Here is a 15,889-nt window from a genome sequence, read left to right as displayed (position 1 = left end):
TGTGTAGATTGCTTTGGATAATAGAGACATCTTAACAATGTTTGTTCTTCCAATCCATGAGCATGGAATACTTTTCCATTTCTTTGTGTCCTCTTCAATTTCTTTCATCAGTGTTTTATAGTTTTCAGAGTACAGGTCTTTCATCTTTTTGGTTAGATTTACTCCTAGGTAACTTACTGTTTTGGTGCAATTGTAAATGGGACTGATTCCTTAATTTCTATTTCTGCTTCTTCATTATTGGTGTATAGAAATGCAACAGGTTTAGAAAAGGGAATTGTATTAGTTTCAGCAATATTTTCTACATCCTTCTTATAGAAAGTCATGAATTTATTAGAAATATTAATACATTAAATTTGAAATGTGGTAAATTCCATTTTATTAATTGGATTTCCTCGTTGTTTTGAGTCAGAGGGGTAGTTCAAGTTTAAGGCACTGGTTTTCAAACTTGTCCTCTCGATCCACTAAAGATGGCCTCATCATCATCCATGCTGACCAGAATCACCCTATGCTAGGATCACACTGGGACAGATCTGGTCCCGGAGCCTGATAAACACACAAGGGGAGGCCTTGGAGGCTTCTAGAACTAGAGCAGGGGCCCAGCCTAAGCTACACCAGGCAGTGCCTCTAAAGCGGACTTCAGAAAAGCCATCTTCTCACATCATCAGTAGACAGCCTCCCCACCCCTCCTCCACACACATAGCTCAGACTCCTCTGTGGTTCTTAAAGCTCACCAAGGACACCTGCAGGTATTTTCCCTCCCACCACCTCCTAATGCTGTGTCACTGACATGGACAGTAGAACTGTTCTGGGGAATATAAAGTCAGAGGAAGCACAGAAGGTTTCTGGGGAAACAATACTTACTGCCACATCTGGACCCTGGTTGCTGTCATGAGGGGCAGGACTACCACCCAATCTCAGACACAACCCATGTTCTTCACGGCCAGGGAAATGAATATATTTTCTGGTGAAGAAGAGAGGCTAAATCATAAAGACAAAGCCAGAATTCATGCTAGCGGGATGCATTTTCCGCAAGCCTGTTATTTAACTGATACAGCACCAATTCTTCTGGTGGCATGCAAGGAACACAGGAGAGTGTTCAAACAACACTGTGTCAATGCCCCCTCCCCTTTGGCAATTCCAGGACAGAGGTTTTTCTTTAAAAAAGATTGAAGACTGGAAACCTCATTGTTGGCTAATGCATCAAGACACCAGCATGCATAAGATGGTACACACAAAACACCATTCCCATGTCTGGAATGAGAGGATGCCTGTGGCCACAGTTCTCTTGGCTACACATGGAAACTATTTCTGAGGGACTATAGTAAAAAACAAACAGCTTGAGTCAAAGTTCCACTCATGCTTATTCAGAATAAAAGATGAACTGAATAGAAATGAGAAAAATATTTTATATTAAGCTTTCTTCGACGTAACATACACTTTTCAGCGATACTGTGCTTTCTAATCAGACCACACCAGACCAGAGGTGGTTCCCAGGGGCTGCACAGGCCTATGAAGATTGCTGCCACAAGGACAGGCAGTCCATGGACAGGAATGGCCTTTCCTGTGGATGGGCCCTGTGTTAGAAGTGGGAGCAAGGCAGGCCAAGCTCCAGCAGGACAACTGGAGAACAAGGGAAAAGCTGAAGCCCTGCCTTGGACTTCTGAGAGGAAAAGTACTCTCTGGGGGCAACACAGACCCAGGGCCAAGCAGGGATGAAGCCTGATTCCAGGAAGACACACCCCATCGAGTTGTTCTCAACACCTACCTCTCTGTTATGGGTTGAGGTGTGCTCTCTGCCTTGGAATTCATTTGTTGAAGTCCTAACCCCCAGTACCTCAGAATGTGGCCACGTTTGGACATAGTCTTTAAAAATGAGGTCATACAGGGGCACCTCGGTGGCTCAGTTGTTAAGCATCTGCCTTCAGCTCAGGTCATGATCCCAGGGTCCTGGGATAGAGCCCCGAATCTGGCTCCCTGCTCAGTGGGGAGTCAGCTTCTCCCTCTCCCACTCCCCCTGCTTGTGTTCCCTCTCTTGCTGTGTCTCTGTCAAATAAATAAATAAAACCTTTTAAAAAAATGAGGTCACACAGATGAGCTCTAACCCTGTGACTGGTGTCCTTATAAAGACAAATTTGGACACAGAGATAGACAAATGTATAGGTTAAGACCATGTGAAGACACAGGGAGAAGAAGACCATCCACACGTCAAGGAGAGAGACCTCAGGAGAAACCGGTCCTGCTGACACTTTGACCTCAGACTTCCAGCCTCTGGAAATGTCAGATAATAAATTTCTGTTGTCCAAGCTGCCTAGTCTATGGTGAGCCTGAACGAACTGACACATCCCTAAACAATCCATCTAAGCCTCTAGTTCAAGTCTCCTGGCCTCCTGACTCATCAAACCAATCTCTACTAAATCAAAACTGTTCCAAAGTATAAGCGTGATGAGAGAGCTGTTTGGTGAGAATGTCCTGTGCACTGGGAAGGGCTACGTGTAAGCTCCTGGGGAAATGGCAGAGTTCAGCTAATGAGCATTCAGCAGACTGCTCTTGCTCAGGAGATGTCAGGAGATGTCATGTTTCCCTATCAGCACTTGCTGTTCATAATGAGTTTTGTGCATCAAGGCTCATTCCTCTGAGCATATGAAGGTGCTGACAGGGACCAGCAATAGGGTAGCAATCCATCAGTTCAAACACAGAGGTGCAAGGTGTATTTGCTGCTGCCCAGTTGCCCCCAGGAACACAGGCAGTAGGGTGTAAGTTCAGGGACCTTGGACGGCAGCCAGCAGTTCTTTCCTTCCCCAGCACCTGGGCCCTCCTCCCTGCTCCACCCCAGATAGTGGTCCACCCTCACCCTGGTCACCTGACCAGCATCCTTGGGTGCCCTTCTTGACCCCTCCTCCCTCATTTTTACACCCACTCAAATGTCAGTCCTTAATTTTACCCTCCTCACTGGTTGTTTCTTGAATCCACCTTCTTCTCCCTCCGTGCATCACCGCCCTAATTCAGGCTTCCAGGATTTCTTTGCTTAGAGCCTGTAACATACGCCTTGCTGGCCTGGATGCCACCAGCCTTGGTCCCTCCTATCCATTTCTCACACAGTCACCAGAGCAACCTTTCAGTGTGTGCATCTGAACGTTGCATTCTCCTGGGTGCATCCTGTGTGAGCGCCTTATTTGCCTTACTTCTTCATGCTTGACATACATAGCCCAGCCAGTTCTGCCCACCTTTGTGGGCCCTTCCTATCCAGGCTTTGGGCTCCAGCCACCTCACAGTGCACATCCTTCTACCCATGCTGCCTCTCATACTCGTGCAGCTGGTTAGCCTGGAGGAGCATGGCCTGCTAGCCTGGACTCACATTTACAGCCTTCAGGAAGGTTCTCTGGGTTAAGCTCCCCAGGCCCTGCAGCCAGGAAACTGCAGTATTCTTTGATGCCTCCTTGTTTGTGTCCACTTCTAAATATGAGCTCCTCAAATCTTATTCTGTTCAGCATCGCTGATGTCTACCTCAGAGCCTGGCAAATGCTGGAGTCTGCCTTGCCCTCAGCTTTAGGTTGGGTCCATCCAATGGTTATGTCAGAAGGACAGGGGAGTGAACACAGGCAAGGGAGGATGAGGAGCTCATTCCTTGGCTCCTTTTGAGGAGTGAATATTGGGTTGGGCATGTCCCTAGACCAGGGCTAGGAGGCTCCCCAGGTGACCCTCTTGACGTAAGTCCAGGTGGCCACTCCTGCCCTGGGACCACTGGGCCTCACGGTGGTGACAGCTCAGCTGCTATGAACTCTCGTGGCTTCACTGACTCCTGTTTCAAATGACCTTAGCAAAAAGACCGCCCTTTCAAAATCACTTATGTGAATTTGAGTGCCAGATCTGCGGCCGAAGGGAACTCTGAGTCACAGAGGTAGGGAGAAAGAAATAATAGATAATTCCTTCCACGGCCAAACCCTGGGCAGAATTTTCTTTAAGATAATAGTTGCTCAGGTTTTTGTTTATCTAATGTAAGTGTAGAAATAACCCAATTGTGTGTTTTGTGCCAATGATGGATTTTCTTGAGATGTAAATATGTCAATTAAAGGTGTCAAGGTAAAATAAGTATTTTCCAGTTTTAATGAGTCCATTTAGTACAGTTATAGTTCATCTTAATGCCTGGTCATTGGTAGTGAGTACATCTTGGACATAAGCCCACACATAGCTCTGTCCAGACACTGGGCTGGAGGGGTGAGGGACCATGAGGGCTCTCCTACAACAGGTTCTGATGCTACCTCTTACAGGGTGAGAGTGGTGATGGATCGTGTCATCTGCGGGGCAGGGAGGCTACCCCAACAAGCATGCCCAGGTTTGCAATGGCAGGTTCCCAGTAGGCTCTGCAGTGTGCAGGGAGGGAGCTCAGGACTTACTCTGTGGAAGACTCTGGGATCAGAAATGGAACCTGGGTTTACAATTTGAAATGGAATTTTACACCAGACTAAACCAACCAACCTCTCTGCTTTATTCCTAAAGGCAAATGAAAATGTTTGATTGGCTGGTGGCTCCAAAGGTCACCCACCATATGCCATGACATTGGCTGAGCACAGCTGAGCAAGGTGCCCTGAGCTGCTGGGGCACTTGGCCACTGAGCTGGTCTCCATTCACAGTGGTCCCTCTGGGCTACAGTGCGTTGGGGCAGGGAGAGGGCGCCCGCAGGAGCGAAGAACAGGATTTCATTAGTGCTTAACTGTGGGATTGTAGTAAACAACAGTGAGCATTAAGAAGCACTTGAATAATGAAGCTCCTAACACTTTTTTAAAAATTTTAACAGCTTGAAATACATTCACTTACCATAAAATTCACCCATTTAAAGTGTATGGTTAAGCATTTTTTTTTTTTTTTGTATATTCACGGAGTTGTGCAGCTATCACTACCAGCTAATTTTAGAACATATCACCCCAAAAAGAAACCCCATACCCATTGGCAGTCATCCCCACTCCCCTTCCACTCCCAAACCCTGGCAATCACTAATGTACTTCCTATCTCTAAAAATATTCCTAGTGAAGACAATTCATCTCAGTGGAATAACATACCATGGCTAACACCACTCTCCTGCATGACATGTTCTAATTCACCTCATGATTCCTTCACAGATAGTTAAAAGATTATTTGAATTGTTGCCTTGCACACAGTGAATTTCTTTCTTTCTTAATTTCAAAATACATGATCTTACTTTTTGTTGGAATATTTTAAGCCTATCTTAGAGTTTCTGTATTTTCTTACCTGTATACTAATAAAAACAGTTAAAAAAAAAAAGAAAAAAAATAATTCACCTCACGCTTCACCCATATTCTTTTCCTCCATTCTCATGTCAGCCACTGTTATTTCCAGCATTAGGAGGAAGCCACATTCAGAAATGCAGAATAATTTGCCCAGTGAGTGGGCAAAGCTAGAATTCAGACTTGGGTCTTTTTGCAGTAAACCCAAGCTTAGGTCTCTTTAAGTGCAAATGGCTAAAGTTCTGAGTTCAGATTGGCTGGTCCAAATATGAGTGAAACTGGTATTGCTGGTATAAATGGCAGCTGGGCTTGGCCTGGGCTCCCTGGCTGGAGTGAGGCTACAGGGCAGCAGCTGAGTCAAGGAAGAAGGGAGGCCATCCTCAGCAGATAATGAAATCCAGCAAGCCAGCAAACCAGGGAACTGGCTGCTGATCTGCTCCCTGGGTCTGAACTGCAGATCTACCACCCAAGTTAGCCCCAGCCCTGAGCATCAGGACCAGTATGGGAACTGGGGCCTCCCTTCTCTCAGGGGAGGAACAGGCCCCTCCCCTGACACTCCAGTTACCTGCCCTCCACTCCCCTCACTCTTCCTGGAGCACTTCAGCCTGGCTGGGGGGCAGGGCTGCGCATGCTGGCTGAGCCACAGAGGCACCAGAGGGAGAAACTTTAATACACGGTCACCTGTGCCCCACCTCCAGAGACCCTGCCTGAGTTGGCCTGCTGGGAGAGAGGCCCATCGGCACCCCGCCCTTCCAGTGGCCAATCCAAAATACCTGGCTTGGTAGAAATGGTAAATCACAGTTAAACAACAGTCTAGGTATGCACTGGCCTGAACTGGCAGCACCTAGACTGTCTTAGCAGGATTTGGGACCAGACTCAAAGGTGAGCCTCAGTGCAGGGCAATTTGTTGGAGAAAGTAAGGAGAAAGCATGGCAAAACTAGAGAGCAGAGTGGGGAAAGATTCATGCAGCGGGGAGTGGCCCTTCTTTCCTTTCTTTCTTGGGAGATGGGCCAGTGAGGTCACTCATGTTAGGAACGTTTGTTGGAGGGGCAAAATGACGCCCACTCAAGCAGCCATCTTCAAAGAAAGAAGTGGCTGGGGGGCTGAGTCAGCTGAGGGTTGGGCATGGAGGTGGTGCAGGTGCTGGGGGTGAGCAAGGAACCAGGGGACGCTACCCCTCACTGATCACCAACTTCCCACACCAGAAAGTCAGCATTGCCCACATGGAGATCTCCGCCAACCTGGCTTTTTGTTATCTTCTCTTTTCCTAATAAAAGTCCTTCCCCTTTCTTTGAGGCTTTCATCTCTGGCCCTGTTCCTCCTTTTTAAGCCATATTTCTAGAAAGAGTAGTGGAAAATATAATTCCTCTTCTATCTCCTGCAATCTGGACTCTGCCCCTCTGGGTCTACACTCCAATGGTGTGGCCCTCCCGTTCCTTGGGCTGCCCCTGGAGTGTGGCATGCAGCTCTTCTCCTGAATGTCCCTGTTCTGCCTCCACCATTGTACATTGCCCATGGAACCACACCCCATCACACCCAAGGATGCTTGCTCTTGACTGTGGGGTTGTTCTGTCTTTATTCCTTTCCTCTCTTCCCTACCCCTCTGTCCCATGTTCCCAGGCCACTTCCCTGACTTCATACATGACCTCTAGGCAGAGGGTCCTCAAATCTTCATCTTTAGCTCCTATTCCCCTGAAGTTCTGGCCCACATTCACTCCACCTGAGGCATTTGCCAGCTCCTCAAATTCAGGAAATCTCAAAACCCCATTCCCTTCCTTCTATGGCTTCTCCTAATATACACACTGAAGACAAATCACCCTCCCTTTCCAACTGGACCTCTTCCCCTGGATACATTCGTGTTCTCACTTATACCTCTCTCCTGATCCTTTTATCTCCCTGCTCTATGGTATTATCTGTAACAGTAATAATATTAGCAATAGCAGCAATGACCATAATAGTGGCAAATATTTATAAAGCACCCTTCTGAAAGCTTTCTGGTATTAAACTGATTAAACTTTGCCCCAAGGACTTGAGGGGGGTCCCGTGATTCTCCCCATTATACAGATGAATAAAGTTAAGTAGATTGCCCAAGTTTATCTAGCTAGAAAGTGTGGGCTCCAGAGCTTGCCAGCCTCAGCACTAAGCTGGACTTGTTTAATATCCCTATGATGAAAGTAGTTCCTAGAGGGCAGGACTGACAGCTGCTGACTTAGGGTTAATCCAACTCAAGAGCAGGCAACAAAAGTGTGACAATAGTCATCAGAGCACAGGAGTCCTGCATCTTTCAGGGGCTTTGGAGGAACCCCCACAGAAGAGAAGACAGACCGTAAGAGAGGAGTACAGTCTTTGGCGAAGGATGTCTACCCTTTTTCTTTGGTAGAGTTGGCCCCCCCAAATTACCCTATGAGCAAGAATGTGCATAGACCATTCTCCCTAGAAGATGCCTTCACCACCCTTCAACGTGGTTATTTCAGGGTCTTTGGAAACCCAGCATCTGCTCCATTTAGCTGACGTGGCCCTGGAGATTCACAGTGGTGCTGAGAATGGTGCCATGTGTGAAGTCTGGGGGACAATGGGTCAGCAGGCCTATAGAAGACGGCCCAGGGGGCCATGGGAGGGTGCAAAATCCACAGCAGCCAAGTTACATATGCGTAGTTGAGTATTCTCCCTCTAAATTTTACATACTACATTTTAACATTTTTCTTAATGAATTTTATCTTTTTAATTGGTTCCTTTAAGGGGTGACCTAACATTTTCCAAGTTCTGATCTTCAGGCATGGATCAGCAATTTCGGTGCATGACTGGGTCCTCTCTTGGCAGCACACACATTTCACTGTTTACTATTAAAACTTTCCATTCATTGATCACCCCGCAGTACGACAGGAAGTCTACTACTGTGCGTGGGCACACGCAACAATGCTGGATGTGCCAGTGAACCCGAAGATTCAAACATACACCGAGAGGCCTTGGAAATGGAGCCCACTTCAGAAGCAGAGCACCCTGCCGCACCCCCACATGTCTGTGGGGCCACGCTGTGCCTGGACCACAAAGCAGTTAGACCAGTCAGCTCGCACCTCAGGCAGGAAAGCCAGCAGAGGGAAGGCCCCAAATTCTCCACACAGAAGAGCTAAGCCTGGGAGAGCAGACTAAGGCCCCAAGAGGCCAAGCAGTGGGTCAGGGTAGGCCAAACCTAAAGTCCTCCATATTCTTGCACACACATCTCATTCATTCTCTGTGAGGTTGCCCCCAACAGCTCTGGCAGCCAACTCAGCAACTCCATGCTGACACTCCCTCTCCTCTGCCATTTTTTCCCCCAAGCCAACCGACGACACACACACACACACACACACACACATTATTATTGAAATTTCTGAATGAACATGAAAGTAGAGAGACTAGCAAATATTTCCCACCTACCCACAGCCCAGCTTCAGCAAGTACAACACATGCCAATCCTGTGTCATTTATCCACCTTTTTCGTCTTTCCCTTTTGGAGAAAGGGACTGAACTATTTGACATGTTATATACTGTACTTATTTTGTTTGTTTATTGTCTCTCTTTTCCCCGAACTAGAATGAAATAAACATGAAGGCAGTATTTTTTTTTTTTTTTTTTTTACTATTCATTTCACTGCATTACTCTCAGAGCCCTCAACAGGGCCTATCATGCAGCAGAGGCTCAACAAATAGTCAGTGACTGAATACCTAAGTGAATGAATGAATGAGCTTCCCACCCAGGCTCCCCCTGGGTGGCCCCCATGCTTCCATTTAATGGGGCCATGTGCAGTCAACAATACTTCCCTTGTTCCCCTCACCCTACCCAGGCCAGCTAGAGGTAGGAAAAGCAGTAATTATTCATCACAGGCAGTGTAGGCAAGTTTCTACTGCTGACAGGATCTTACAAACCAGTCCCATAAGCAACCAAGAAGGCTCAGATACGGGCAACATTCCTAAAAGGCTACACATGGGGCAAAAAATATTAAATGTGTATTTTTGAACCGTGCGTGACAGAACAGCAAGCTCAAGCATATGTACAATACTCACATGCAACCACGAAACCTACTCAGGTCGTTGTTTGGCTTCTCACACTCGATTACGCTGGTGAACGTCAAAGGATTGAATTCGGAGACCTAAAACAAGAGCATGCATACATTAGAGAAATTTGGGCTCTGACTGTTCCATTCTAAAAGGCACTTGCTCTTCTGTCTCACATCTACGTGGGGTAGGGAAATTTCATGGACGGAGTCTGCCCAGAAACCTCTGCAGAATACCAATGCTCACAGAGCGCTTAGCTCATGCTTTCTCATTTTTATACTGAATGATAACTGATGATTGTAGAATGAATAGCAATTAGTAGAAGAGTACCGGTGAGTAAGTGAGCTGGAAAGGATTATAGCTCTAATGAAAATAAGAGAATATGAGATAACAACAAAGGAAGCCACTAATGATTGAAAGGGATGAATGAATTTTTTGAAACAGACCAGCACCTTCCAATTTCCTAAACAGATTAGAGAAGCAAATTCCATCTGGAAAATAGGAACTTATAACAAAATGACATTTCCTCAATGTGCACTAAAAATTTTGCACAGATATTTAATGAAATACATTTAAATAGCCAATGGGTAAGCCAACAATTTCTTTATTATTCTACTTGATGAAAAATGGCAGCTCACCACAAAGTCTCTCACTGAGAATTCTGCCACTGAGAGATGATGTAACACTGCCATAAACCATATGACCAGATCAGGAGTGGAGAGAGGGAAGGGGGAAGAAAGGAAGAGGGGAGGAAGAAAAATGAAAGGGAAATGCAGGGAATAGGCCTTTAGTATAAATAACTATCATTAATGGATTTTTTTTTTTAAAATCAACTCTCATTGCTCAGGCTTGTCATTCTTTTTTCTCTACCAAGTGTCACAACATGGTGAAAAGTTGAACTGTCTTTGCTCACACAAGTAAATCATCACACAAAAAGTGCAAGTGGTTAAAAATTATAGCAAAGGCATAAACACTGCTACCAGCACCCCAGGTGATTATGACTCTAACACAGCAACGTAGTTTCCAGCACAGAAACAGACACAAAGGTAATTACTCAAACGTCAGTTCTGTTTTCCAGTGCATCGTGTACAATAAAAAGAGAACTCATTGGATAATAGCTCAATTCAACAGCTGAAATTAAAATGTCATTTTAAAAGGCTCTTCCTGGGGCGCCTGGGTGGCTCAGTCGTTAAGCATCTGCCTTCGGCTCAGGTCATGATCCCAGGGTCCTGGGATCTAGCCCCACATCAGGCTCCCTGCTCCGCGGGAAGCCTGCTTCTCCCTCTCCCACTCCCCCTGCTTGTGTTGTCTCTCTCTGTCAAATAAATAAATAAAATATTTTAAAAAAATAAAAATAAATAAAAGGCTCTTCCTGAAGTTTAATTAGCCATCAGCCCTCTCCCCTTGGACTGAAATGGCCTCTGGCTCTATTTCTAGAGTGAGGCCATGTTTCAAGCTGCCTTGTGTTCATTTAAAGCCATGTGAAGTATCTTGGAGCCAGGTGGCTGCCTTTTCCAAGGCAGACATCTGCAGGTGCAGCATCCAGGGTAGCCATGAAAGGACTGAGTTCCACAGCACACCAGATTATTCTTGGCAGACAGGAGGGTGCACTTAAAATACCCTGTCTCTGTTTGTTATTCTTTCTCTCTAAGAAAAATGTAATGTGAATGGCTCAGAAATGGTAGGACATTCCGTCTCTGGACTCCAGCGCTGCATTCGTACCGTTCTATCAATAACCATGTGCCTTGGGGAATGTGCACATCCAGGGCACAGGTTGCCTGGTTTCATCAGCTTCATCTGGAACTGGGGAGAATTCTGAGGATTTTTAGAATCAGAGGGATCTTCAGAGACTGTTATAACTGAATTGTGTAACCACCCCCACACCCACCCCATACCCCAGAATCCATATGTTGAAGTCCTAACCCCCAGAATGTCATAATGTGACCACACGGGACCTTTAAAGAGATAATTAAGTTAAAATGAAGTCATGAGGGTAAGCCCTAATACAATTTGACTGGTATCCTTATAAGAGGAAATTTGGATATAGACACACACCAAAGGACAATCATAAAAGGAAAAAGGGAAGAGATGGCCGTCTACAAGCCAAGGAGGGGTTTCTCAGAAGAAACCAACCCTGTAGAGACACTGGTCTGGACTTCCAGCTTCCAGAACTGTGAGAAAGTGAATTTCTGTTGTTTAAGCCACTTAGACTGTGGTATTTTGTTACGGCAGCCCTAGCAAACTAATGCAGAGACCATCTTTGAGTTTCCCATTTAGAAAAGGTTTCACAAGCAGAGAACACTTTTTGGATGGGAAAATTCTACTTACATTGATTGTTTCTAACTAAACTGACAATATAATAATACCCCATTTAAGAAATATATTTATCTTTCCGTCCACTCATCTACCTACCCATCTGCTTCATTCTAAACTGGCTTCAAGGTCATGCCCTCATCACCATCATCAGCGAAACTTTTGCCAACCCTGCCTCCTGGAGCATGGACAGAGTTACAGGACCCCAACCCACCCTTCCATTCTGAGCTTGCTAACTCCATTAAAAAAAAAAAAAAAAAAAGCACTTCCTCTTGGGGAAGATGAAAAAAATTCTGGAGGGAGGTAGATGATAATAATGGTTACACAACAATGTGAATAAAATTAATGTTACAGAACTGTACACTTAAAATGGTTAAAATGGTAAATTGTGTGCTATATATATTTTACCACAACAAAAAGAAAGTTACATACATTGAGAACGGAGTGTGAAGAAACGAGTTACTCATCAAGTAGAACATAGCCCGGAAAACCAGGGATTTCAATACAAATACAGAAAGCACCATGCATGCATAAATAATTCCTGGGGGCACCACTCTACTGCATTACCTGCCTCACTGTCACCAATTACAATTTTTTGATAGCTTCCTAAATGCCAGGCCTTGTACTAAGTGCTATTCACCACCATTCAGGGCAGGGTTGGTTTTCATGCTACCTTTAATTTAGGGTGATTAAGGACCATGCCTAAGGTCATGCCCAAGGTCAAGAGACCTTTGAGTAACTGATGGCAGTTCCTCGGCCTCTAAGACATCCAGCTCAGCCACTGACACTAAGATTATCCTACTTTAACAGGAGATGATGGTACTGTTATCATATATAAGCCAGAAAGTGTATAATTCTACAGAAAATTTCAAAGATATTAAACGTGTCTTTAAGTTTTAATGTTTTTAAAAACATGCTTCCTATTAAATATATCCTCGTCTGATTATTGATACCTACACCCTTCCCATCTTCAGCAATGCCTGTGGATGTGGAGTTATAGCAGAGTGCACCCAAAAATGGAGTAAAAACAAGTCAGGAGACTTGGGATTTGAAGTTTAATAAATGTGAGACTGTTAGCAAGTCAAGAGAGAGCTTTTAGACTTGGATCTCTGAGGTCTCTGGAGCCCTATGAATCCATCAATCCACAGAATGCAGAGGGGTTTTAATTCACGCCCATGCTTGTGATAGCCTCAGGACTGGGAGTTGCTGCAGAAGCAGCGGGACCTCTGAGAGTGCTCTCGCACATGCAGGCCCTCTAACTGAAGCTGCCGGCCCTCTGCAGCAACCGCCACAGCAGCCAAGCATCTTGGGCCAAGCGCAGCTGATGACATCACTCACTGCAGAGGAGGCGTGTTCAAACAAGTACCCTACTGGCAATACTTTCTGCTGCTATACTCCGAATATTTCTCCAGCTTCTCTGGACGAAGTGATTCAATTTTATTACATGAAAAGGAAGAGGCAGGGCAGTGACACAGGAGAGAGCTCTGCCCCTGAACTTGCATTTTTGTTAGAAACTGCAGGAGCCAAGAGCCTATGAGCCAAGTCACTGCAGCAGATGGTCCCTCCTTCAGATGCCCAGTGCTGATCACCCCTCAAGCTCAGCACCCCCTCTGGGTAAAACAGGTAGCTATGCAGGTGCATGACCCCTGTTCAATCACATGGGGAAGGCATGATGTCTAACTGAGCAGTACCCAGACTGTTCACTGAATGAAGGCTTGATTCACAGGGAAGAATCTGTTACCAATCTTATATTTCACATTTGCGTTAAATGAACTGCTAATAACTATTTAGTAAAAGTGAAAGTGCAGGGCTAAATGCCCCAATCAAAAGACACAGGCTATCAGACTGGATAAAAAAACAAGACCCATCGATATGCTGTCTGCAAGAGACTCATTTTAGACCCAAAGACAACCCCAGATTGAAAGTGAGGGGGTGGAAAACCATTTACCATGCTAATGGGCACCAAAAGAAAGCTGGGGTGGCAATCCTTACATCAGACAAATTAGATTTTAAACCAAAGACTGTAATAAGAGATGGGGAAGGACACTATATCCTACTTAAAGGGTCTATCCAACAAGAAGATCTAACAGTTGTAAATATCTATGCGCCTAACATGGGAGCAGCCAAATATAAGGCAATTAATAACAAAAGCAAAGAAATACATTGACAACAATACAGTAATAGTGGGGGACTTTAACACCCCCCTCACTGAAATGGACAGATCATCTAAGCAAAAGACCAACAAGGAAATAAAGACTTTAAATGACACACTGGACCAAATGGACTTCACAGACATATTCAGAACATTCCATCCCAAAGCAACGGAATACACATTCTTCTCTAGTGCCCATGGAACATTCTCCAGAATCGATCACATCCTAGGTCATAAATCAGGTCTCAACTGGTACCAAAAGATGGGGATGATTCCCTGCATATATTCAGACCACAATGCTTTGAAACTAGAACTCAATCACAAGAGGAAAGTCAGAAAGAACTCAAATACATGGAGGCTAAAGAGCATCCTACTAAAGAATGAATGGGTCAACCAGGAAATTAAAGAAGAATTAAAAAAAATTCATGGAAACCAATGAAAATGAAAACACAACTGTTCAAAATCTTTGGGATGCAGCAAAGGCAGTCCTAAGAGGAAAGTATATAGCAATACAAGCCTTTCTCAAGAAACAAGAAAGGTCTCAAGTACACAACCTAAGCCTACACCTAAAAGAGCTGGAGAAAGAACAGCAAATAAAGCCTAAACCCAGCAGAAGAAGAGAAATAATAAAGATCAGAGAAGAAATCAATGAAATAGAAACCAAAAGAACAGTAGAACAGATCAATGAAACTAGGAGCTGGTTCTTTGGAAGAATTAACAAGATTGATAAACCCCTGGCCAGACTTATCAAAAAGAAAAGAGAAATAACCCAAATAAGTAAAATCATGAATGAAAGAGGAGAGATCATAACGAACACCAAAGAAATACAAACAATTATAAGAACATGTTATGAACAACTCTATGCCAGCAAATTAGATAACCTGGAAGAAATGGATGCATTCCTAGAGATGTATCAACTACCAAAACTGAACCAGGAAGAAATAGAAAACCTGAACAGACCTATAACCACTAAGGAAATTGAAGCAGTCTTCAAAAATCTCCCAACAAACAAAAGCCCAGGGCCAGATGGCTTCCCAGGGGAATTCTACCAAACATTTCAAGAAGAATTAATACCTATTCTTCTGAAACTGTTCCATGAAATAGAAATGGAAGGAAAACTTCCAAACTTGTTTTATGAGGCCAGCATTACCTTGATCCCAAAACCAGACAAAGACCCCCTCAAAAAGGAGAATTACAGACCAATATCCTTGATGAACATGGATGCAAAAATTCTCACCAAAATACTAGCCAATAGGATTCCAACAGTCCATTAAAAGGATTATTCACCACGACCAAGTGGGATTTATCCCTGGGCTGCAAGGTTAGTTCAACATCTGCAAATCAATCAACATGGTATAATACATTAACAAAAGAAAGAACAAGAATCATATGATCCTCTCAATAGATGCAGAAAAAGCATTTGGCAAAGTACAGCATCCTTTCTTGATCAAAACTCTTCAGAGTATAGGGATAGAGGGTACACACCTCAATATCATAAAAGCCATCTATGAAAAACCCACAGTGAATATCATTCTCAATGGGGAAAAACTGAGAGCTTTCCCCCTAAGGTCAGGAACTCGGCAGGGACGTCCACTATCACCACTGCTATTCAACATAGTATTGGAAGTCCTAGCCACAGCAATCAGACAACAAAAAGAAATCAAAGGCATCCAAATCGGCAAAGAAAAAGTCAAACTCTCACTCTTTGCAGATGATATGATACTTTATGTGGAAAACCCCAAAGACTCCACCCCAAAACTGCTAGAACTCATACAGGAATTCAGTCAAGTGGCAGGATATAAAATCAATGCACAGAAATCAGTGGCATTCCTATACACCAACAACAACACAGAAGAAAGAGAAATTAAGGAGTCGATCCCATGTACAATTACACCCAAAACCATAAGATACCTAGGAATAAATCTAACCAAAGAGACAAAGGATCTGTACTCAGAAAACTATAAAATACTCATGAAAGAAATTGAGGAAGACACAAAGAAATGGAAAAACGTTCCATGCTCATGGATTGGAAGAACAAATATTGTGAAGGTGTCAATGCTACCTAGAGCAATCTACACATTCAAAGCAATTCCCATCAAAATACCATCCACTTTTTTTAAAGAAATGGAACAAATAATCCTAAAAT

At 44.3% G+C, this 15,889-nt stretch overlaps 1 protein-coding gene across 2 annotated transcripts in view; it reads right to left on the bottom strand.

Annotated features, from left to right (window-relative positions):
* The window catches only part of ATP10A (ATPase phospholipid transporting 10A (putative)), a 196,963-nt gene that overhangs the window by 53,575 nt on the left and 127,499 nt on the right, over positions 1 to 15,889 (bottom strand). For both annotated transcript variants that reach the window (XM_021680631.1, XM_021680630.1), the window contains exon 3: positions 9,288 to 9,373. In XM_021680631.1, coding sequence (XP_021536306.1) covers positions 9,288 to 9,373 — 86 coding nt within the window. The remainder of the gene's footprint in view (positions 1 to 9,287; positions 9,374 to 15,889) is intronic.

This window comes from Neomonachus schauinslandi, chromosome 9 (genome assembly GCF_002201575.2).
Source record: "Neomonachus schauinslandi chromosome 9, ASM220157v2, whole genome shotgun sequence".
NCBI classification, from domain to species: Eukaryota; Metazoa; Chordata; class Mammalia; order Carnivora; family Phocidae; genus Neomonachus; species Neomonachus schauinslandi.
Note: the sequence above shows the minus strand (reverse complement) of the source record. Positions and strands in the feature narration are given on the sequence as shown.